A 25,130-nucleotide genomic window follows, 5' to 3' on the forward strand; every position below is an offset into this window, starting at 1 on the left:
TCTCTAACAAATATTACTTCCCCCAGGTTCAGGAATACATATCCCAAGTCTTTCCTCCCTCATTTCATAAATAAGTCATGGAAATTGAATCCTTTGATGACAACCATAAATAACAGATGTTCAAGAGGATTGTCAGTGGTCAAAATAAAACCAGAACTAAGGATCTGATCTGTGTTTATATCACTAGGGACTTAATAGCTAAGAATAAGTATCATCAGTTAGGGAGCAGTTGAGGTGAGCACCAATAATATTAGTTCTGCTTTGGGAAGAATGCTAAGTTGCTTCTCTAAAGTGGAATTTCATGTCCCCTGTTATGTATATTTATCCTAGTATCCTGGTTTTAAAATTTAGGAGACAAAAGTTGAATGGAGATATACTGGAACATATATACACAAAGTTGAAATGCAAACAACATCAACAAAAGTTAAATCTGTACACAGTATGGGCTATCACCTTCACTCCTAGTTATGAAGGGAGTATATGTGTATATGTGTGTACGTATGTGTATTCCAAATACCCACACACATATGTAAATACATTTATATCCTCTCAAAATTTACACATTTTTACCGAAATACATACTAGAACATTCATAGCATTAATAGTGACAGAGCTCAATAAAAACAAAATTACCAAGGACTCCTCAGTAATATTCAAATACTAGAATTCTTCACAGCAAATAATGTTTTCTAATGATACTCAGAGTTAAGGATTACTGCCTCAACAATGTAATGATAAGGAGGGGAAGGGCAAGTACAAAAGAGTTCATAATGAATCAGTCTATTCATATGAAATACCACAGAAGCAAAAAAAAACAACCAGTGATTCTACTAGAAGTTAGGTATAAGAAAAGGGCACGAGAGGGTTTCCTGGGGAAGAATCAAGATCTGAGAGAGGCAAACTCAGTTAGTAAAGGTTTATGAACCATCCCCCTATTCTAACTTTTTAACATTGAATGGGTAAAGTAGGTTTTAAAATTCCAATCAATTGAAATTGAGTGTTCAGATAAACAGGTAGAACAAGGGATTCCTTCCTTTTTCCATTTCTACAGCTCCAATGTGATAGAAGCAAATGGTGACCCCACATGAGATTTTCCCTGTCTCTAAGTCTGGATGTCCATGTGGTTAAAGACTTCAAGCCTGGAAGTGACTTGAAGATAAGTCCAGGTCAGAAGAAACTGCTAGGACCACACAGTTAGAAGAAACTCAGGGACACACACCCTGAGCCATTCCTGTCCATGCTAGAGTAAATATTTTCATTCTGCATTTTGAGCTGGATGTCTCTCCACTATATTGGGTTGAGTCCATGGCCACCCCTTAGCCCCTTCATCACCTACAACGTTTTTTGTTTATTTTAAAACAAAAACTTTGCTGAGAGTAAAACTCAGCAACTCAGCTTACCAGTTACTCAATAACACCACTCTACTTCCAAGGGTCCTCAGCACCGCCAAAGAGCTAACCCCAAACGCTGTGATCTCCTCTCACAGTGATCTGAGGTTGAGATTTCTTTATACAAATAAGCAACTGGAGCCGTATGTGAAGTCTTTCCTTTTCATTCTGATGGCAGTGTGACAAGATTTCCACCTCCTTGCTTCAACAACACTTGCCCTTAGAACTTGAGATAAAAACACTCTTCAGTCACAGTATTTCCCACAGCAAGGGCTGGAAACAGCAAGGCCTAACAATGTGGTCACATATTTATCAAACTCAGAAGAGAAGATTTCATAATTGAGTCTAACAAAATGCTATTATAATCAAAAATAGCATAATGGTCCACCAGTAATTATGTGCTATTAGAATCATGGGGAACCAATGATAGAAAACTTTTCCACAGACAAATAATAAAACCATCATTACTATTAACCCTGCATTGTGTGACATGTATATTAAAAATTCCTGTGAGTAATACTATTCTTGCTTCTGTTGAGTGTTACATATATTAACACATTTTAACGTTCAATAGCATCTTAGGAGGTAGAAATAATATCTATCCCCATTTTTCATTTGAAGGCATGTGGAGAGTAAGGAATCCATGTAGTATCATAGAGTTGTTTAGGGGTTGATATAGATGTGAATGCAAGAAGTCTTACTCTTATCCTAGTAAGGTTGATCTGAATATTTATTTTCTTTTTAGAACATGTATCAACATGATTCTTTTAGGGCCTTTTTAGCTAGGCAAACCTGGGGACCATCATTAGCTGGATAGGAGAAAAGAATATAAAGGTGACTGAGAGGAATTCATCAGAATTAATTCTAAAAGCAGGGGAATTCAAGGCAGGTAATGATGTGCCTCTAAGTCAGAGTTAGGCAGTGACCAACAAAGTAGAAAGCAAATTGGCTTACCCAGTGTTAGACAGGAGTGTCATAAAGGGCAAATTTCTGAGTGCAGCTGTGGGACCAAGGGGGAAAGAGAACCAGACTTGGAAGCCAGAGAAAAGCAACGAGTCTGGTGAAGGGGAGCAAGATGGGAGGAGAGCTCAGAACCCAAGACCCTGATCAAATTGGGCTGTAGCCGTGGCAGCCGGCTCTCAAAGCTCCCCTATGTGATGGCGTCATTTCACTCAGTGTTTCTCAACCTTTCCTGACCAAAGATTTCCTTCCAACCTTGTTTCTTTCCTGTGGACTTCTGTCCTACCTGTGGGTGTCCTAGTCCTTTCTAGTGCCATTTCACCCTTGGACATCCTGGAAGCCCACACGGCGCCATGTGAACCTCGTTGAGAAATGATTATCTAGTCATATGATTAGATAATATGACTTACCTGGTGCTTTTCCTCTCTTTATTACCATCATTGATCATTAGAATCTTGGGCTTCATAACAAGATTTTAGAAGGCGAAGAACAATTCTATTTTTAATTATTACTTATGAACTGGACTGGAGTGATAGCACAGAGGGTAAGGCATTTGCCTTGCATGCAGCTGACCCAGGTTTGATTCCTCCGCCCCTCTCGGGGAGCCCGGCAAGCTACCGAGAGTATCTCACACACATGGCAGAGCCTGGCAAGATACCTGTGGCATATTTGATATGCTAAAAACAGTAACAACCAATCTCACAATGGAGACGTTACCGGTGCCTGCTCAAGCAAATCGATGAGCAATGGGATGATAGTGATACAGTAATTTATGAACTAGTCTCTTATGCTCCCTTTTGTGTAAGAGGGAGAGAAACTTTCACACCTATTTTGGTTGTTTTATCTTTGCTTTATCTCCCTAAGATTTTTTTGATTTTTGCTTTTGCTATGTCTTATCTCCCTAAGATTTTCATCAGTCTTCCTTTTAACCTCCAGCGTCTCATCTCCTGTCCCCTGTTCCCACCACTCTGCTTCCAAATTGGCACAAATCTCTCTTACTTCATAAAATAGGGCCTTTGTCTCATTTCCCTCCACCTTTCTCTTTCCCTAACAGGGAAGGAGAGACACAAGATTCCTAGTGTCCCGCGGATCTGGGTTCGAGTGCTGGCCACATCAACTAGAATCTGCGTAACCCTGACCAAGTCATTTATCCTCACAGCTCTTGAATTTTCTCCACTCGAGACTTGGGAGTGAAGATTTGGTCGGTAAGACTCGCCCACGCGCTATGAGTGCCTCGTGTGTTTCCCAGGCTCCTCTGCACTCGGGGCAGGAGCAATGTGCTGTGCTGGATGGGGCAGGTGACTTTCAAGCTGAGACCATTCGGAGTCTCTGCGGGAAGCTCTCGCCTTTTCTCCTCTTCCCTGACACGCTCTGAAAAATCCCATGTATCAGGTGGGAGGGGCGGAGATGCAGGATAGCTGCCTGCCCCATTCCAGTGTGTTATGACAGGGAGGCAACCTGACGAGGGCAACAACCGAGATCTCAGTGGCCTCTGGCTTATCATTCTCCTGACTGCATAGGGCTGCACTCAAGTGAGCGTCTAAGAGCTGGTCATCTTCTAGGTTGTGAGCCAATAGTATGAAATCAACCACGTCTGCAGAGTGACGTAGAGATCCAGAACAAAAATCAGAAAAATGTCATGATTTGTCATCAGGACACACTGGATTGATCAGGATAGCATCATGACCGAGAGGGCACTGCAGGGGCAAAAACCCCACAGGTCACCCTGTCCCATCTCTTCCCAAGAATAAAAACCATGTAAATCCTGGATGTTACTTTCCCTGGAGAATAAAGCTACAAATTTTGTAAGGAGGTTAGTTATCAACATGACCAGCTTGCTTATCGGGACCCATTTAAAGACTTGTTTATCGAGTCAACTCACTGAGCCATTGTATCATGAACCTTTGCCAATTCCAACCGTGTTTCCCCCTTAAAATACCTTGAGTCACCTAATCCAGGCCCTAAAACCCTCCAAACATCCTGCCTGGCTTAGCCACTCTACAGTGGCCTCAAGCACTCCTGACTGCGACATGTCTGATCCACTAAGCTTTGCTTGCTCCATGGGTGTTTCTGATGTGAAGTGGAAAATCAACACCCCAGAAATAGACCCCAATACATATCTGCAGAAACAACCAGCTTTGAAGCACTATTCTATTGCATGATCTTTGAAGTCTCACTAGCTTGGACATTCATTCGATTTTAAATTCCAGCCCTGTTTTCTTTCTCGTGCCTTCACTGTGGCTGCCTGGTTCTCTAGACAGTCATTCTTTGTCTGCTCAGTTAAGACCAAGCATTAAAGGAAGCCCCTTGGCACACAGCCAGCCCATCCTTCCCTGCCATATCGTTTCATCTAAATCCAAAGACGGGGCATTTACATTATTTGAAATTTTCCTCACTTAGCAATATCCACCCCAGATTTCAGAAACTCTCTAAACTATTTCAAATAGCTCTGTGGACAGAGCTTGTTGATGAGAGAAAAGCAGAGAGGAGCAAGCTGAGATGATCAAGTATCTGAAGGTGAATCTTATAGATCAGAAAAGACAGTCAGCACTTAGGCACCATTTAGAGACCAGGGGAGCAGGTGGATTGCAACTGTGGTGATGCCCCTTACATCAGAAGGGCAGCCAGCACCTTGTGAAGTTTGCCATCACGGCTGTAACTCAATTCCTAAGCACCTTCTCTGGGAGATTTCCAGGACCAGCCACAGGAGCACCTTCTTGGGAATGTTAGAAATGCAAATTCCTGGGGCTGGAGTGATAGCACAGCGAGTAGGGTGTTTGCCTTGCATTCAGCCGACCCAGGTTCGATTCTCAGCATCCCATATGGTCCCCTGAGCACCGCCAGGAGTGATTCCTGAGTGCAGAGCCAGGAGTAACACCTGAGCATCACTGGGTATGACCAAAAAAGCAGAAAGAAAGAAAGAAAGAAAGAAAGAAAGAAAGAAAGAAAGAAAGAAAGAAAGAAAGAAAGAAAGAAAGAAAGAAAGAAAGAAAGAAAGAAAGAAAGAAAGAAAGAAAGAAAGAAAGAAAGAAAGAAAGAAAGAAAGAAAGAAAGAAAGAGAGAAAGAAAGAAAGAGAGAAAGAGAGAAAGAAATGCAAATTCCTTGGGCTATGTTCAAGATCTCTCGAACCAAAAACTCAAGGCGGGGAGCCCTCCCCAGGATTTGTGCTTTCACAAGCCCTCCAGAAGATTCTGCTCACACTCACATTCAAGATCCACTGCTACATTCTTGGCTAACGCAACCCTTTAGCTTAACAGCTGAGGCAACACAACAGAAGTCCAGAGAGGCTGAGTCACTTGACCACATACTCATGGGTGCTTGGGCTTAGTCCTGCTCTGGGTCATCATGCCAGGACCCTAGGCATGCCAGGGCCTAAGCAATGGCCACCCAGTGGTCAATGAACAGGTGCCGTTGGAACCTCTCTACGGCAGAGGTAGCAATGACAGGGAGAGAGGAGGGTAGCACTGTAGCACTGTCATCCCATTGTTCTTCAATTTGCTCAAGTGGGCACCAGTAACATCTCCATTGTGAGATTTATTGTCACTGTTTTTGGCATATCGAATATGCCACGAGTAGCTTGCCAGGTTCTTCCGTGTGGGTGAGATACTCTTGGTACCTTGCTGGGCTCTCCAAGAGGGACGGAAGAATCGAACCCGGGTTGGCCGTGTGCAAGGCAAATGCTCTACCCACTGTGCTATCGCTCCAGTCTAAGAGAGGAGGGTACTAGCCCTTAAACCCTTTGACTTGGCCAACACCTAAATTTCTCCCACACTGAATGCTCATTGCAGGAGACCTGGGTGAAAGGCTGCAGAGGAACTCAGTGACTACCTGCCACGTCTCCGCCTAGTGTCACCTAGAAGTCACACGTTGGTCTCTTTACCATAAACCTTCCTGTTTGCTGGTGCCCTGCACATCCTCCAGGAAGCGCCTTCACACCCTAATGGGGTGTATCTACTTAGAGAGCCTACCTCGGGGCTCTCTAAGGCACAGGCACGGGAAGCAGAGAAGTAAGACTGGGCCGGTCTCCTGACCAGGGCTGGCCCTGGACTTGGGTTCAAGGTCTGGTCTCACAGCCCAAGGATCTGTTTTGGGATGATGTGATGATGTGCCATAGGTTTCTGTGGATCCATGATGTGTCCATGGATCTCCTGCCCTGCATTTCCACATAAGCCTCGGTTAGCCAAGAGCACGTCAGGCCTGTCAGTGCCACTGCTGTTTCTCCTTAGAGCCAACGGACAGCTTTGCTCTGGAGACGGAAGTCCAGGGCAGTTTCCTGACAGAGAGAGAGCAGCTCTGCTTTGAGCCAGCAAAGCCAAAGCAAATCAAACACTAAGCTTCTGGTCTGTCTGACCTGAGGTCTGGGTCTCTGACATTTTGTTCTCAGCACTCTCTGAGGCCTTCCATTTGCACAGATCACTAACTGTTGACTCAGGGTTTAATCGGAAACGCTTCACTCCCCCCAAGCTCCTTCCTGTCCAGCCACACTGGCCTGCTCTCCACTGTGCAATTTATTTCATTTCTGGGTGCTGCCTGGGATCGAACCTAGGGCCTCACACAGGCAAGACATGTGCTCCACCACTGAACCGTATCTCCAGCTGGGGCTGTTGGACTCTTAGGCCATTTTTAGGCCAAGAAAGGAAGAAGGAAGAACCATCTACTCAAGGGTGTTCTAGGAAAAAGGCACCAAGTCTGGGAACCCAGACAGTTCCAGGAGTTCAAAGAAGGCCAGAGTAGCCAGGACCTAAACTGCTATTGGCTGTTTTATAAGTCATGGAACCTATAAAGTTAAATAAAGAGACAAATATAACAGTTCCTAGATTAAAGCGTCCCCTCTCTCTAGCCACTGTTGCTTCAGGCTCATCCCGCTTCTGCTGGGTATTGGTTGCATATTTTGAGTTTGGGGAGTCACATCCAAGGCTGTTCAGGGGCTATTATGGCTCTGTGTCAAGAATGATCCCTGGTGGAGCTTTGGGAAACATGCAGAGCTGGGAACTTAAACCAGAATGCCAGGCGAGTATTGTAACCCTTGTCCGATCTCTTCTGCACTGATTCACATTTATTTGTCTCTTGCTTCACTTCACATTGTGTTTGGGGCATCTTAAAATCCTGTTTTCATTGAAGCTGCATTCACTGATCAGATTCGGGTTTCAGGTAGACAGCATTGCCTGCATGGGGCACCTCCCGTCCACAGCCAGAGTAGATTTGAATAAGCAACTGGTTCGTTATGGGGCTCCCTATAAAGCACTAGGATTTTCATGGCCAGAGTGAAAGTACAATGGGGAAGGCACTTGCCTTGCATATGGCCAACCTGGGCTCAACCCCTGGCGTTCCCTATGCGCCCCTCCCCCTGCCTTGTCAGGAGTGATTCCTGAGTACAGAAACAGGAGTAATCTCTGAGCACTTTGGGGTGAGGACAAAAAAATGAAACAACTTAACAGATCGTACCTGTACCCCATTACTGAGAATCCCTAAGAGGCCTTAGGGAACTATCTAAAATTAAAACAAAACAAAACAAAAAATGTACAACTATATTTATCCACCAGCTTAAATAAAAATTACATAAACCAGGGCATATTTTTCCCCCAAAAGACTTTGCTAAAGTCACTGGGGATCCTTCTAGTTTTCAGGGGTCTCTGGCATATGCACTTAGAACCTACTAACTAATAGTCTACAGCTCCCAGACACCAGCCGGGCCTGCCTCAGTAAGGAGTATCCAGTAGATGGGTGAGGAAATGAAACAGGCTGGGAGCCCATTTCCCCAGCTCAGCCCTCAAGCTTCACCTTGACCCCAGAAGACACCAGCATGAAGTACAAAGAGCAGGATCCTAAAGGGGTCCCTGAAATCCAGAAGAAAGGACTCCCAAGAATTCCTTTTGCATCGAGGTGTGTGGGGTGCAGTGTGCGGCAGGATAAGAGCCTCATCCCCAGGAGAACATGTCCTGTCCTGCTCTCCCGTGGGAGACCCCTCTCAGGACAGCCATCACTGCGCATGCTGTCCCCAGGCACTGTCTTTGGATGCTTGGGCCAGCACTGGCTCCCTCTGCCTTGGGATCACAGTCCGGTTTCCGTCTGGCCGGAAGGTGTGCATATAAACGGGCTTTGCGGCTGTTCACCTTCACAGTCCCAGGAGCAGAGACACACGCAAGGAGACAATTGCCGAGGGCGGAGGGTGGACCTCAGACACTGACTTCAGACGCTGCTCTGTCTGAGGTCAGCAGCCTGCCCCTTGCTGGGTGCTCAGTCTTCACCCCTGCCCTGGCCAGGGACAACAGTGGTCCTAGGTGAAGTCACAGGCATGTGCTGACCCCAGTGCAGGAAAGAGCTGGAGAGCATGAGCTTCTATTCCAGAAAATCCCTGAGAAGGGGGGATGTCCCATTAACAGAGTTGCTGGGGAGCGGGAGGGAGGATGATGGCCGGCACGCCCCCCAGCTGTGCGCTCTCGGCGCTCAGAGATGGGGAGCTGCACCCCTCTCAGCAGAGCTTCCCAGCAAGGAAGACTCTGCCCCGGACGGTAAGCAGAGGACCTCTCTGCCCATCGGGAGCTCAAGCTGTGCTGTCAGCAGGGGCTGCTGAAGGAGAAAGGAAAGAACTTCCATGAAATACTGAATCATCACAGCTGGGCAAACAGCCTCCTGGAACCCCAAACAGCCAATCAACTTGTGTTACACAACAAACACGAACAGACACTGTACATAAATATGCACACACCTCACTAAAGACTCACACCCCACATAGATATGCATCATACATATACACACACACCATATATAAATGCACAATATATACACATACCACACTAAGCACACATACATATACATGTATCATAGAAACACATGTCACATAGAAGTACACCTAACTAAACATAAACACACACCACACATACACATATATGCTAAGCACAAACATACTCTGAATAAACACATGCCACATAAATATATCACTTATAAGTCTATACTTAAATACATATAGACTTGATAGACACATGTATGCACTATACACTATACACAAACACAGCACATAAGCATAGACTACTTAAGTACACAAGTATACACACATCTAAGAACAAACATGCATGTACTACATGTGCCAAATATAAATATTCCACTTAACTATATACATACCACACAAACAGCTATGAATGCACATAAACACAAAATACACACACCAAACATAAACATACAAAACATAAACACTACAAAATATGCACATCATATACCATACAGAAACATAAATATACACAAAAACAAACACCACATACAAATGCAGACTCATATCCATAAACCTCAGGTGGCGTTTAGTTAACCATGAACTCCTGGACTTAGAATACACACCAGTATCTTCCACCATTCAAACACACATGGAGTGATTTTTGGTTCCTTCAATTGGTTTCTGGTAGGTTTAGATTTGGGGGGGGCATACCTGGTGACCTGGGGTACTTACTCCTGGCTGTGCACTCAGGGATCACTCTTGACAGGACTCAGGAGACCATATGGGATAACGGGAAGGAACGGGGGCTGGCCACATGGAAGACCGGTACCTTACCCACTGGACTATCTCTCCAGCCCCACACTGAGTGTTTCTAACTAAGACAATGGCTGAGTGGGTGCATGTGCATGTGTGTAAACTGACCTTCGCACCTGGCTGCAGCATCCTCACCCCTTTCCTCCCATCACAGATGTAGGGATCCTGGATCCAGGCTTCTGGGCTGCCTCCTCACCTTGTATGAGCTGCTCAAGCTGCCGCAGCAGACACCCACTGATTCCTGAAGTCCCACTGTCTCAGAGCAGGGCCCGGGTGAGGCAGGTCCTCGATGGCCACGGATCCTGACTAAAGAGGGAGTGGCCTGTGCTGTGACATTTCAGGTAGGGCTGAGGGGGACGGGGCATGGCTCTCAAGGAGGCAGAAGCCTTGAGAGGAGAAAGAAGCTAGGAGCCAGACCCTGGGCACTCTGGAGCAGTCAGGGGTCACAATCTTCACCCCTTAAGTGAGTCCAAAGCCGCTTGACAGATCTTAAGCCACACTTGCATGAATGAGCAATATCGGCATGGCTTGGTTTCTGAATTCTTCAAAACTGCAAACAACAAACTCAAAAATATCCATAGCCCATTTGCTAAAAAGAATCCACATGGGACTTCCAACCTGTTCCTTCCCCAGATGCGGACAGGGAAGCTGGGGTGCATGCCACTTGGCCAACTCAGCAAACAATGGAGTGGGTGCTGGAACTGGGTTCTCCTGGCTTCCAGTGCCCCTCTCTCTAAACTTCCAAAGGAGAAAAATGTAAACCACATGTGCCTATGCATACACGAATAAAACTAAATACCTTCCATGTTTGTCAGTTACATATATATGAAGAAGAATATACCTGAATGTATATATGAAATGCCTGCAACATACATGCATACATACATACTATATATAATATATTTCATTAACATATGTCGGGTAAGTTTTTAGTCTTTTCCCAACAAAGCAACTTTAAAGCCAAGGCCAGTCATGATTTATAGAATGAAGCACAAAATTAAGACCAGGACCCTGGCCAAGAGTAACAAAGCAACTGTGTCTGTCCTGCAGCCCATCCCCCAGCCCCAGTAAAAGGGTGACCCCAGGACCCTCGAGGAGAGGAGGTTGAGGGGACCCCCTCCAAGTCTCCTGACACACACCAGTGGGGGGTGGGAAAGGGCCCTGCAGCCTCAGTGAGGACACCCCAATCCTCATCTCCCCACCTGGGCGCTCTGTCTCCCATTAAATGTGGGGACAGTCATGGAGCACAGGCTCTTCCCCCAGTGCCACCTGGTCTCAGGCCAGTCAGGGTCAGAAGGGCAAGTGAGCCCGGTGAGGGGGAGGGGGCTGGGGAGAGAGGGAAGCAAAACTCATCTGAGAAGGCAGGGAGGAGCAGGCAGGGAGTCCCAGTGAGCAGATATTCCAGGGGCTCCATGCATCATAGCCCTGGCAGGGAAGCAGAGAGTCAAAGAGAAAATCATGCAGAACTGTAGAGCTGGGGATGTGGCTCACGTGGCCAAGGCCAGATCCCCAGCAGGGCCTGACCTCCACCCACCACCCCCAAGCCCCTCTAGGTACAGCCCTGGTTGTCCCCACAGCAATGGTGGTGAAATACCAAAAACCCTTGGGACTCCATGGGAAAGGACATGTGACTATTCTTAAAGAGGATGCGGGAAGGGAAAAGAGAAAAGAAGAAGAAAAGGAATTTCAAGAGGCTAATGACCAACTGCCGGAACTCAACCGGAAGTGCAGAACTCGCATGAGCCTGTGACTCATGCAGCAGGCCCTGTGGCCAGTCTCCTGCTGCTCAATCGACAAAACTATCTGCCAAGAGAACCGGAGGACCAAGGGCTGGGCAGGCTAGCAGAGAGACGCTGCATCAATCAGCTAGCTTGGCCACAGCAAGGGACCACAGCCTAGAGGGTTTAAGCAATGCAAGTTTATTTTCTCACTGTCTGGGAGCTAGGCGTCCAAGATCAAAATGCCAGCAGGGCTGGTTCCTTGTGCTAATGGTGAGGGAAGGGTCTCCACATGCTATTTCCTTTGAACAGTCTGACTCAGATTCCTAATTTTAAGAATACAGACCTACAGGATTCAAACTTATCCTAATGATTTTATTTTAACTGAATTATCTCCTAAAATTCTGAATTAGCTCTTAAAATATCTCTTAAAATATCTCTTAAAAATTATTTTTTAAGATTTATCTCTTTAAAAAATTATCTCTTAAAAAACCTGAATTATCTCTTAAAAATTCTGCCCGATATAGTCACCCTCTAGGGTACAGAGGTAACCTAAAAAGGTGACCGTTTGGGGCAGAATACATTACATATATGAATGTGATAAGCACAGTTCTGCCCTTCAAGGATGGATATTCTATGGAAGGGATCTCAGGGAAAATGGCTCTCAAGACTGTCTTCACTTATAAAGTTTTTCCCAGGTTCCTATGGGAAAAAAAAAACTATACTCTCTCACAGCATTTTTCTAAAAACCATCTCTGCTTTTTTCTCACTAGAATGCAAGTCCATAAGGACAGGGTTCAACTTGGTGTGGGAAAAGCAGTGTTCCTTAATATCTGGCTTAATAGAAAGCACCCAATTAATATTTGATGAGGAAAGGGATGTAATTCAATGACAAAAACCAAGTAAACAAAAGTCTAGATTTTTCTAGTCTTTAGATGGCTGACCTAGAATCAACGACCTAGGGCATCCTTTTTTCTGCCCTCGGAAGAGAGGATTTAGGATATAAAGAACATTGATCAATTCCTCAAGCGTTTGATTTCAAATCTAATAAATAAACTTCCTTCCCTATGAAGAAACTATTTTATAGTCATTTAACTATTTCACAGTTATTTATATAATTTCCAGCTGCTGCACAGTAAAGAGATTGTATAGGGGTGGGAATGTTTGTTTTCCCAAATATATGCTTTAATCAATCTGTAGGACAAACACATAGTAATATTAATTGTTGCCACAAGAACACATTTTTCCTTGCCTCCATGGCTTAGAGCATACTTGGAATGCCAGGACCACCAGCACAGGTAGGATAAATGTCCAAACATAACTACAGGTCCCCACTGCAAATTCATACCAGTCGTTCATGCAACAAACAGACTGAATGTGTCCAACACTAGGTTTATTATCTACGAAAAAAGTATTCTTGGTACTTAGGCATGAAAGATGAGCATCATGATGGAAGGATAATGCAAGTCCAACAGGATAATCACTAATGAAGCTATCACTCATGCAATTATTCACACACTGACATTTATAGATACAGGTTCTGTCCCAGGCAGTGGTAATATAGCAAGAGAACTAAATCCAAGAAGTATCTCCCTTATAGAGGTTTTATTTTATATATTTTACTTAATTTTGGCTTTGAGGCCATATATACTCAGCTGAGGTTTGGTATGGGGCCAGGGGGCCATATGGGATGCCAGAGATCTAATCTGGGTTGAACGTATGTGAAGCAAGCACCCTATATGCTATACTATCTCTTCAACCCCAGAGCTTATGTTTTAGTTGGTGGAAGATTGAAGATAGAAAATAAATAAATAAATAAATAAATAAATAAATAAATAAATAAATAAGTAAAAATAACATCAGGTGACGACAAATGCTGTGAAAAGCAGGATAAACTCTTTGCAATATAATAAAGGGAAACTTTTTAGTAGTCAGAGAAGGCTTCTTGGATTGAGCGGTTTTAAACAGAGACGTAAATACCATAAGAGAATGATTCTTGAAACCGGGGGTGGAAATGGTGAGGAAGGCTCAGGGCAGATGGAGCACTGAGTGTCAAAATCTGGAACAGTGAGTCCACTACAAGAAACATCACTGAAGTAGGAGAGAAGAAAAGAGAGTGGTATGAAGAAAGGGGGAGGGCAACCAGGGGCCACAACAAAATGCAGGGAGATCAAGAAAGGACACTCAGCCTTGAGGACAGTTCCTGGAGCAGGGCAGGGGTACTGTGAACGATTCAGCGCTTGAAAGAAGATTGGGAAGACAGCCGAAATCTACCCACTAGACTGGCTAAGGTTGGTCTTCCCACTGTTGCAGAGAGCAGAAAAGCTTTCAGGCTTCAGACACGGAGACCAGACTCGGTGGCCAGTGTGGCTATTAATTTACTTCTCATCTGGCCTCTCCTCTTCCAAGATGTCACATCAGCCATGCTTTACCTCAGCCTGAAAGAGCACACCTGCATCTACCTGCCAGCTCTTTGAGGCCATCACCTCCACAGTCTGGCCTGGTAGAGATGGTCACCATTGCGTTTTCAGTTCTTAGAATGGTACCTGGCACAGTGTAAGAGCTTGTTGAGTAAGTTAATGTCACTTTATTCCATCCATCTTTCATCCATCCAATTCATCCTTCTAATGCATCCATATATCCTCTTCTTTATTCCAAGGTAAAAATCTAAAGTTATTTTCAGCTGTACCCTCAGGCCCTAAGTCCCAATCATTACACCTTTTTAAAAAAATTTTTTGGCTCTTTGTCAGGTTCTCCCTTTGCCAAAACCAGTAACAATGCTGGGTCTTATTCCCCTGACCCTGAAAGAGCCTGCAATGTGGCATCTTTGGGAAGTACAAGTAAAGAGAGGCTTCTAAAATATCAGGGCGAGGATGAATGGAGATGTTACTGAGACCGCTCGAGAAATTCAACAATCAGCGGGATGATGATGATCATGATGATGATGATGATGATGATGATGATGATGATGATGATGATGATTTTTGGCTGTTGCATAATTCTCTTTAAATGATATTTTTAATCATTGCTTCAAACGCACTCATTGCTCTTTTCAGGAAAGGTGGGATGCTCTTAGGGATTAATCTGGCTCCACGTATTTGAGTACTTATAAGCTACCAAAATACATCCCAATGATAGTCTAATCAATAATGATACAGACTTTTTTTTTAAGTTCTTACCCTAGTCAGAAACTCTCCCAGGTCTTGGAAACACATACATGACTATGGTGACATGACATGCATGGTCTAGACCAGTGTTTCTCAATATTTTCTTCTACCATAATCCCTTAAACCTTGTTTCCTTCCTGTGGTGACCGCTAAACTCATGGTGTGACCCCCCTAGCCCATTTACCCATGAAATATCCTGGGAATCACAAGGGGTCACATGACCTTAGATTGAGAAGTGCCAGCCTAGAGGACAAGACTGTGGAAGTGGAAGGAGCGGGTGCTGAGACTTACAGGAGAAGCTTCTACTGCAGACTTAGGGCAAGGCGAAGTCTTCTAAAGGAAGCCTTACATAAGCACCAAAAATGAATAGAAGCTACTCAGCAAAACATTTAGGAAGAACAGGTTTCAGCTAAAAGGAGCTTAAGTGCAAGAGCTAGAAGTGATGAAAAGAAAGGCTTCTTTCAAGGAGTGAATACTATCAGGATAGCATGGCTATATTTGGGATAAAAAAAGAAAGGAAGCTGAAGAAACTGGCAAGAATCACACCCAAAAGAGCAGTTCCTACAGAATAGCAGTTCCTATCCCGGGGACACAGTTTGGGAGAGACAGAGTCTGGCTTCTGTTTTAGACAAACTCCTCTGATCAAATGGGAATGATCAAGGGCAAAAAGCCTACGTCAGGAGGTTTTGCATGAAAGCAAGTAAAGGGGCTCAGGGGCAGAAGCACAGAAATGCACAGTGGGAAGTCAGATCACTTAGGAAATAATTCATTCAGCAGGGTCTGGTGATGTGACTTGGTCACTGAGCTAGCTAAAGGTAGAAAAAAACATTGGATTTTGCAATGCAAGTTTCTAGCTTTGGAGACAGAGGTTGAGTTTTGTGTGCCCCAACCTTTTTTTGGGGGGGATGGGGTGAGGTTAGGTTTGGTACTCAGGGTTCTGTGCTCAGGGATACACCTGGAGGGGCTTGAGGGACTATATGGAATGCCATGCGATGTAATCTGGGTCAGGTGCAAGCAAAGCAAGCACCTTACCCATTATGCTCTCTCTGGCCCCAATGGGTCCCCATTTTTAGGGATGACATCTAAATCATGTTCAGGTCAGTGAGCAACCTAAGTGAGATGGACTAGACGGCTCACTTGGCTCTCTGCAAGCAGCAGAAGGAAACGGCAGCAGGAAGTAAGTCAGAAAAGGATAATATTGTCTCCACCAACTGATATGAATGGTCAAGCAAATCCAAAAACTACTACACATTGGGGCTGGAGCAATAGCACAGCTAGTAGGGTGTTTGCCTTGCAAGCGAGCTACCCAGGTTCGATTCGTATCATCCCTTATGGTCCCATATGGTCCCCTGAGCACTGGCAGAGGTAATTCCTGAGTGCAGAGCCAGGAGTAACCCCTATACATTGCTGGGTGTGACCCAAAAAGCAAAAAATAAAAAAGCTACTACACATCAAGACACCAAGTATATTTCCTGATAGAGTAAGGGAAGTGTCACAGAGCTTAAATAGGTAACTGGGACATTCTGCCCTCCAAGGGAATCTTCCTTTTGATGAAACGGATATTTTGCTCATACTGACCCAAGTCCTTCCCTAGCCTAGAATATATTCCCCCAGATGCTGACTCCAAAATTTCACCCACACTTCATTGCAGTCCTGGTCTCTCAGACAGCATGTGCTTTACACACAACTTCCTGGAGGAGATAAAGGAGGAGATAGCATGTTTCCTAGGGAAGCGTTTCTGTTAGTGCCTGGAAACCTATGCACTTGACATGAAGGAATAAGTCCTCATTGTCAAGTGCTGAGAAAATGCAAAGAAAGGAATTACACTGTAAAGTGTGCTAAATGAAGAGTTGTTGTTGACTCGGGTACTTCCAAACAATAGAGCAACTTCGAAGACCAGGTGACTTGTGTCCCAGGTTCCTATAGTAGTGGTCTTAGAATTTATAAGTATACAAAACCAACCAATTACTACTTTTTCTTCTTGGGCATTGTTTCTGCAAATTGTCTTCAACTATTTTCTCATCCTTCTCAATAGCAAAGGTTTTAAAATATTCTACCACTTCTCCCATCATTTTAAAAACAGATAATCAAAACCAATATTCCAGTAAAATAAAAAAGCAGTATGAGCAACAATTAAAATTTTCTCCACCTAATAGTAAAGCAAAGCACAAACCATCATAGCACTGCTCTAATCAAGAACCAATCAGGTAATCAAGAAACTCGAAACAATTATCAGGCAGGTTATACCCAAGGGGAAAAAAAATCTATGGAAAACATTAGTTTTAGTATTTAGAAAGGTTTAATAGATTTAGTTGGGCTTTTTCCTTTTCTTTTAGAAAAACTGATGGTGAATTTTATGCTCTTTGTGGATTAAGATGTTCATGGAGAGAGAGAGAGACAGAGAGAGAGAGAAAGAGAGAGAGAAAAGAAAAAAAAGTACCTGCCATAGAGACAGGCTGGGGGTTTGGGTGGGGTGGAAGGGAAACTGAGGTCATTCGTGATGGGAAATGTACACTGGTGGAGTGATGGGTGTTGGAACATTGTATGACTGAAATCCCATCATGAACATCTTTTAACTATCTCACAGTCACTTTAAAAAAGTAGTTTATGATCGTGTCAGATTTGTATGAACATGTTATGATCTTTTGTATTTCTACCACATCAATTGTAACTTCATATCATTCTTTCTGACTTTAAAAAAAATAGTTTATGTCAGAGTAGGAGACTAACACCCAAGAATAGCAGTATATAATACCAGGAGGTTGGCTCCGTGGCTTGGAAGCTGGCCTCACATGCTGGGGGAAAGACAGCCCGGATAGAGCAGGGAACACCAAGTAAAATGTGGTTGGGGACCCCACACGAGAAGAGAGAAGCGTGCTGAAAGTAGACTAGAGACTGAACATAATGGCCGCTCAATACCCCTATCACAAACCACAACACCCAAAAGGAGAGAGAACAAAATGGAATGCCCTGCCACAGAGGCAGGGTGGGGTGGGGGTGGGGGACGGGAGTGGAGGGTGGGAGGGATACTGGGTTCATTGGTGGTGGAGAATGGACACTGGTGGAGGGATGGGTTCTTGAACATTGTATGAGGGAAACACAAGGATGAAGATGGGTAAATTTGTAACTGTACCATCATGGTGACTCACTAATTAAAAAATAAAATTAAAAAAACAAATAAAATAAAATATAACTGTAATATTGCAAAAAAAAAGTTTATGTATAATCTTCATGACCTAGGTGATAGCATGACTGAAAAAAATGGCTTGTCAGCTTAATTAGTGACTGAATAAACAGCAGTACTTCTACATAAAAAAAAAAAAATCCATCCTTCTAGTGTCTGGTGGCATCTACATGAGCTGAGTGTGGTCCCAAGCTGGGCTCTGCTCTCTGCTGACTGAAACCACTGATGCGACAATAGAGTAAGCAAGCTCTGACGAATGGTCAGATGTGTGACACCCAGAGGAATGTGTGAGCATCACAGCAACTGCCAGCAAACAGTGATCAGAACATAAATGTTCAAAGAGTACCACAGCTGAGATGTGACCCCTCATCATTGCAACAAGAACAGCGATGAAGAGAGAGGAAAAGGGTTAGTAGTGGGGGGAGAGGGGTAAGGGGAGAACCTTCAGCTAAATAGATCTGAACAAATTCAAAACAAAGCTATAACTCCTATAATCCCAGGAATTATATCAGATTAGTTACCCAAAGTGCCAATTAATTCTCATAAGCCATTACTAATGTTATTATATTTAACATTTGTCAACATTTAATACATTCTCCGCATGCCATTTAAAAAGCAACTCCAAAATTTACAAATGACTTAGATAACGAGCCTCAGAAGGGAAGGAGTTGAGGGTGGGGGGAAATTGGATAAAGGGTTTTAATTGGATGAGGGATGGAATTCGACTTATTGGTAAACTGAATGTAATATAGATAGATGTTGAATCTTGGACCTATACAATGTTCATAAACTAACATTACTGAAAAATTTTAAAATCCACTGAAGGTTAGTGTCTTGCAAATATGGTTGATTGAATATTCTGAAATTTTTCACAGTATTAAGTACCGAAGGCTTAAAGCATAAAGAAGGTGGAGAAAAAGAGTAGGAGAAAGAGGAGAAGAAGGAGAAGGAGAAGGAACAAAGTCACAGAAGGGGGCCATAGTTGGAAAAAGTTTGAGAAACACTGCCCTGAGCTTAGACCTTAAAATAAAAGTCCAAATTCACAAAGGATATGCATAACTTTAACATTAAGCATCATAACATACCACATCAGCTCTACAAGACAGTATTTGTACAGTGTGAATACCAAAAACTAAGAAAGTATACGGAAATATAAGAATTATCATTCACTGCTATCAAACATCAGTGTTGTAAAGCAATTTTGCTTTATCTGATAAAGTTACACACATATTTATATATATAAAATATGCTATGAAATATTGATCCTGTCTTGCTACTAAGTGTACAGTCTTTTTATATTTTTATTTTATTGAATCATCTTGAGATTCAATAAAAAGTTACAAGCTTTCATGTTTGAGTTACAATTACACAATGATCAAACATTCATCCCTCCACCAGTGCACATTCCCCACCACCAATATCCCCAGTATACCCCCACTTTCCCACCCTTTCACTGCCTCCATGGCAGATAATATTCCCCATACTCTCTCTCTACTTTTGGGCATTATGGCTTGCAAAGCAAATGCTGAGAGGTTATCATGCTTGCTTCTTTATCTACTTGCAGCACACATCTCCCAGGACTCTCCAACCCTCATTTTCTTAATATTCCCTTCTCTATTCCAGCTGTCTTCTCCCCCCAACCCCCTACCCTCTCATGTGGCAGGCTTCCAACTATGGAGCAATCTTCCTGGCCCTTGTATCTACTGTCCTTGGGTGTCAGTCTCACGTTATGTTATTTTATACTCCACAACAGAGTGTAGTCCTTCTATATCTGTCCCTCAGTGTACAGTCTTGAAAATATTGTGAACCTTTGTCATATGAAACAAAATACAATATATATTGGTCTTTGCAACATAACTTCTATAATAACACAAACATGTTATTCAAATCCACTCAGGAAGTTGGATGAAGGGAAAGATTCACATAATAAAGTTCTCTAGACCAGAGAAAATGAATGAATTTTATCTACATGTCTTGGCACAAACATAATGTGGGAGTTCAAGAAACACCATAAGATTCCATTTCTCTTCATGATCTTACCATACCTTAAGACAAAGCCAGAATGTATCCTTCCTGCCCCTGTGCTATACCCAGGTTGTCAGTTCTTCAGAACAAGACTTACAATCTATTCATAGTCACACCCACACAAAGAAAACACCCAAATGATATTTGTTAAGTGAACAAATAAATTTTGAACAAAAATGCATGTCAGGAAAAAAAACCCTATATTTCTTGTGCGATTACTGATGCAAGAAATCCCAAACCCTAACCTTACCTACTGGAAACCCATTCTCCCAAACACCCTATATATAAATGGTTAACTGGTTTACCTGACCATGTTACCCCCCATCCCCTGGAACCCTGATACTACAGCTCCCACACACACACATTCATCTAATACAACTCCAGTCCCACTATGACCATGTTTCCCCAAAAAAAAAAAAATCCTAAGTGAAAGGAGCTTGGCATTGGAGTAAAGTGATATTATCAATAAATGTCTTAAATTTTTCTCTAGACCTAATTTAGGTAGGTTGTAGTTATCCTTTATTTATTTATTTATTTATTTATTTATTTATTTATTTATTGCTTTTTGGGTCACACCTGGCGATGCACAGGGGTTACTCCTGGCTCTTCACTCAGGAATTACTCCTGGTGGTGCTCAGGGGACCATATGCAATGCTGGAAATCGAACCCAGGTTGGCCATGTGCAAGGCAAACGCCCTACCCGCTGTGCTATTGCTCCAGCCAAGTATCCTCTATGTAACATAGATTCCAAAAACTTAGAATAAAACAAGACTTTTGGTAAGTCTCAGTAGATTAGATTCAGAAATGCAAACACAAGCCAAGACACAGGTGAAGAAATTTTCCTTCAAATTGATCAAATTAGTAACAAACTGGGATATCATTAAGCCCTGGGGTGAAAAAAACTTAATTACATTGAACTATTGTGGATAAAGGATTTATGAAATTCATGAACACCTTTAAGTGTGAGAAAAAGAGTTATGGGGGAAAATAATGGATGTATATTCTCTCCTGAAGCACTATGGCAGTTTTTTTTTTTTAACTGAATCACCATGTGGAAAATTACAATGCTTTCAGGCTTAAGTCTCAGTTATACAATGCTGAAACAACAATCCCTTCACCAGTGCCCATATTCCACCACCAAAAAAAAAAAAAACAGTATACCTCCCATCCCGCCCCCCACCTGCAACTGATAAATTTCACTTTACTTTCTCTTTACTTTGGTTACACTCAATATTTCAACAAAAACCTCACTATTATTGTTAGGAGTTCCCTACTAGAGTCAGACCTGTTGTGAAAGATATGAGGTCGCGTGGCTGCGGTTTTGGATTTTTGTATTTTAGCAACAAAGACCAGGAAGATTTCTTCCAGATATTGGATCATTGCAAGCTTGTAACTCTCATCTGTGGTCCTCATAATATGGCAATCGTCACGCCCTCTCCCCCCGCCCCCCCGCAAGGAAAAGGCTAGAGAGAGAAAAACCTTTCCCCTCCTGGGCAGGCATGGGGCTGCAGCTTAATTCTCAATCTGGAGACATTCTGCAAGGGGCTGCTGGTACTAAAAGTAGTTTAGCTGGCCTCTGGAGTCATGCTCGTGCAGCTGCAGAGAGGCCGCACAAGTGCGGCCCCCAGACTATGGCAGTTTTTAAGCACAAGTTTTTAATTACTGTGGATTCTCCTGCTTTGAACATTTTAAGGATTGAGTACCTTAGAAGTAAAAATGTAGCGGCTGGAGTGATAGCACAGCGGGTAAGGCATTTGCTTTGCATATGTCGAACCTGGGTTCAATTCCCAGCATCCCATATGGTCCCCCAAGCACCATCAGGAGTAATTCCTGAGTGCATGAGCCAGGAGTAACCCTTGTGTATCACCAGCTGTGACCCAAAAAGCAAAAAAAAAAATGTAAAATACTGCTTTAAAAGTAGAAAGTAAAGGTGATTTTTACATGTATATAATCACAATTATAATCAAAGTAATCAATCTTGCAATACAAACTGACCTAAGCAAGAATTATACCTTAATTCTGGTTAATGGCATACCTACTGTCAGTAAATTCCATCGTTTCTGCAGATTAATGTGGTATAAAAACACTGCAATTATCTGGCTCAGCAAGACCAAGTTCATTTGAATATAGACAGACTTTCAAATTCCAAACATCATGCAACCTTTAAGAATACTAAATTACTCTGGAATCTCTACCTATTAAGCACTGAATCACACTTATTCCAAAGAGAGAGGCTAGTATTTCTTTATTATATAGGAAAATGCACATTCTTTCTTTTTTCTATCAATATTCCATAGTCTAGAAGCTAGTCTGTTTTGTTCTATCTTCTTGGATACAAATCACTCTTAATTCATGTCAGTGAGTTGTTTAATTTCTCCCTTGTACCAAACACCCCTGTTTGGTAAAGGAGTTGTTCCTCTGAAGTTTGGGACATAGTTAATCAACCAAGATTGATATTTAAGGAGGATTTCAAGAACAAATGAGACACAATATAAAGTCTGAGGTATAACAGAACTTCAGCTTCTTGACTTGACTATAATTCAAACACCAAGTAGATAAACACTTTTGAAAGTATCCATTCTCTGAGTTTCTTTGGTGAAAGAAGGAGGTACATTCGTCACATCCAAAATTCCTTCCAGTGGAGTTGTTCAATTCCAATATGCTGAGGTTGTAAGCAAGCATAAGAGAGTATCTTTAGAAGGTGTATGTGGGTGTAGTGAGTGTTGAGGTTCATCTACAAGAACAATCATGAAGTGAGATGATAGGCACTACTGTTGTGGTATTGTGTGGGACCTATCCATGCCGTTTGGAAATCCCACTCATTTCCTAGCCACGCCTTCTTCTGTTATGATGAATCCATGCCATTCCTATTTATTTAATTCTGCTTCAACAGAAGAATTATAAGGGGGGAGAAAGTTCAAAATGGGTGGACAAGGAACAATTTCATCCATCTCACAGTGATATTTTCATGATAATCATACATGATGACTTAGTGATATGTTTCAATAACAAAGAGTCATCCACCAGCCAATGTGTAATTGGAAGTGCCAGTTATCTAGGTCAGTGGATCTATGACAAAGCCTTCACACTCATTGAAAAGTCAGACTATCTGGATTACTACCTAGCATTTTTTTTCTACCTAGCAATTCTATTAGCATCAGAGTGTGTCTCTTTGGTTCTCTTGGTGCTTGCAAGATTTACATTTATTTAATTTAGAGTAAAAGTCAAAATAGTTAAGGAATTTTAAGCATCTGTCCATTTTTATGTAGAGCATCATATTAGAATATACAGTTTCTAATTGCCCACAAACTCTAATATTGTGGACAAAAGTCCCAGGAAAGTTACCATCTATCAAGAGCTTAGATAGTCTGTAGAAAAATTACTTGCCCTTTTGACCTTTCATTCTCCTAGCTGAGAAACTCAAAATGAGTTCTCTTCAGCCCTTATCAAAATCTGCCCTCTCTCCTTCCTTCATCATCTATTTTCTCTTTGAGGTTTTCAGATCCTTAGGACAGATCAGTGATATTAGAAATACCTTTGGTTAACTGTTCCCCTAACCATGATTTATTTATTAATTTCCTCTTAAAAAAGTATAAAGGTATACAATATTTTTAAAAATGTCTCAATTTCCCTTGGCCCGAAGGGTATGGTCTATTATCTTTTCCATGTTAAAGAGAATGTGGGAATTATAAGGAAATAGTTCAGGTCTGTTTGTCTCTTACATTGACCTGAAACTTTTTTGGTACAAGGCAGAAAGGAGCAATTCAGCTCATTCTTAGGGCATGGGTGCAGAGACCATACCTCAGTCAACTACAAATAGTCAAACACAGGCAAACACAGATGAGCTGAATTCACCTGATAAGAATGTGCTCATTTATTTTTCAGTGTCTCATCACATATCATCATCAGCACCATCAAGCATTTAAATCAGTCATCTGTATGCAGACATAATGAGCTATCTGGTAATCCTCTACACTAATGAATGACATTGCTGATGCTTCAAATCATTGTTTTAATTTAAGCCATTTTCCTCTAAGACAGGCAAGAATGTTTAAAAACAAATTAACCACTATGAAACTCAACAGAACCATCAATTCATGTGGCAAAGAACCAAAGAGACGTTTTCCTTTTCTTTCTGAATAGGAATATAAAGAGACTTGAATACAGAGAAGTGAGGTGCTTTATAGTACAGAATCCCACAATCTTTCTAGCAACGGAATGGACAGGAGGTAACACGTTCAAAGCAATGCAGGTCAAGTTACAATCGAGCAACTGAAATCTTCAGTCAGGTGAAGAGACTAAAGTCACAATACCCTTTAATCCACAGGAGGGCTCCTCCACCTCAGGATCTCTCCAGCTCTTCCTCCTGTAAACGATGTGTGGGTAGTAGCCTTCCTCGGTTAGTGAATGCTTTTGGATGGGCTCAATGAAGAAGTCTCCATGTGGCAGGTGAAAAAATCCAGTCTGTAAAACAAATAATACAAAGATTTATTTGGATGTATTTTTGCTTGTTTGTTTTGGAGTGAAAGCACAGCGGGTAGGGCGTTTGCCTTGCACACGGCAGATCTGGGTTCGATTCCTTCGCCCCTCTCAGAGAGCCTGGCAAGCTACTGAGAGTATCTTGCCCGCACGGCAGAGCCTGGAAAGCTACCCCTGGTGTATTTGATATGCCAAAAACAACAAGTCTTACAATGAAGATGTTGCTGGTGCCTGCTCGAGCAAATCTGTGAACAACGGGATGACAGTGACAGTGTTTTAGGGCTTGGGGCCATACCTGGATGAGTTCAGGGCTCACTTCTGGCTCTGCACTTAGGGATGGCTCCTGACAAGATCAGGGGAGACTACATTTGACTCTGGGAATCGAACCAGGGTCAGCTGCATTCAAAGCAAGGGCTTTACCCACTCTTCTATCACTCCAGATCCATGATTTGGTTATAATTTCTATTTTGAAGAAAATTATAACAGCAAAAATTATATTCCTCATGATGATCCCTGAAACACTTAGAAAATTATAACAGCAAAAATTATATTCCTCATGATAATCCCTTCTTATCACTGTATCAATGAATCATAAAAATTCCAATGTTTCCCAGATGCTCTGTTATGAAACTCACACCATACTCCATATTCCATCGACAACTTTTTTTTTTACTTTTATTATTAAC

General features: G+C 42.6%; 1 protein-coding gene across 2 annotated transcripts in view; it reads right to left on the reverse strand.

Annotated features, from left to right (window-relative positions):
* The window catches only part of ADAMTS12 (ADAM metallopeptidase with thrombospondin type 1 motif 12), a 309,194-nt gene that overhangs the window by 150,231 nt on the left and 133,833 nt on the right, over positions 1–25,130 (reverse strand). For both annotated transcript variants that reach the window (XM_055123852.1, XM_004605602.2), the window contains exon 3: positions 24,279–24,429. In XM_055123852.1, the coding sequence (XP_054979827.1) occupies positions 24,279–24,429 (151 nt within the window). The remainder of the gene's footprint in view (positions 1–24,278; positions 24,430–25,130) is intronic.

This window comes from Sorex araneus, chromosome 1 (genome assembly GCF_027595985.1).
Source record: "Sorex araneus isolate mSorAra2 chromosome 1, mSorAra2.pri, whole genome shotgun sequence".
Taxonomy (NCBI): domain Eukaryota; kingdom Metazoa; phylum Chordata; class Mammalia; order Eulipotyphla; family Soricidae; genus Sorex; species Sorex araneus.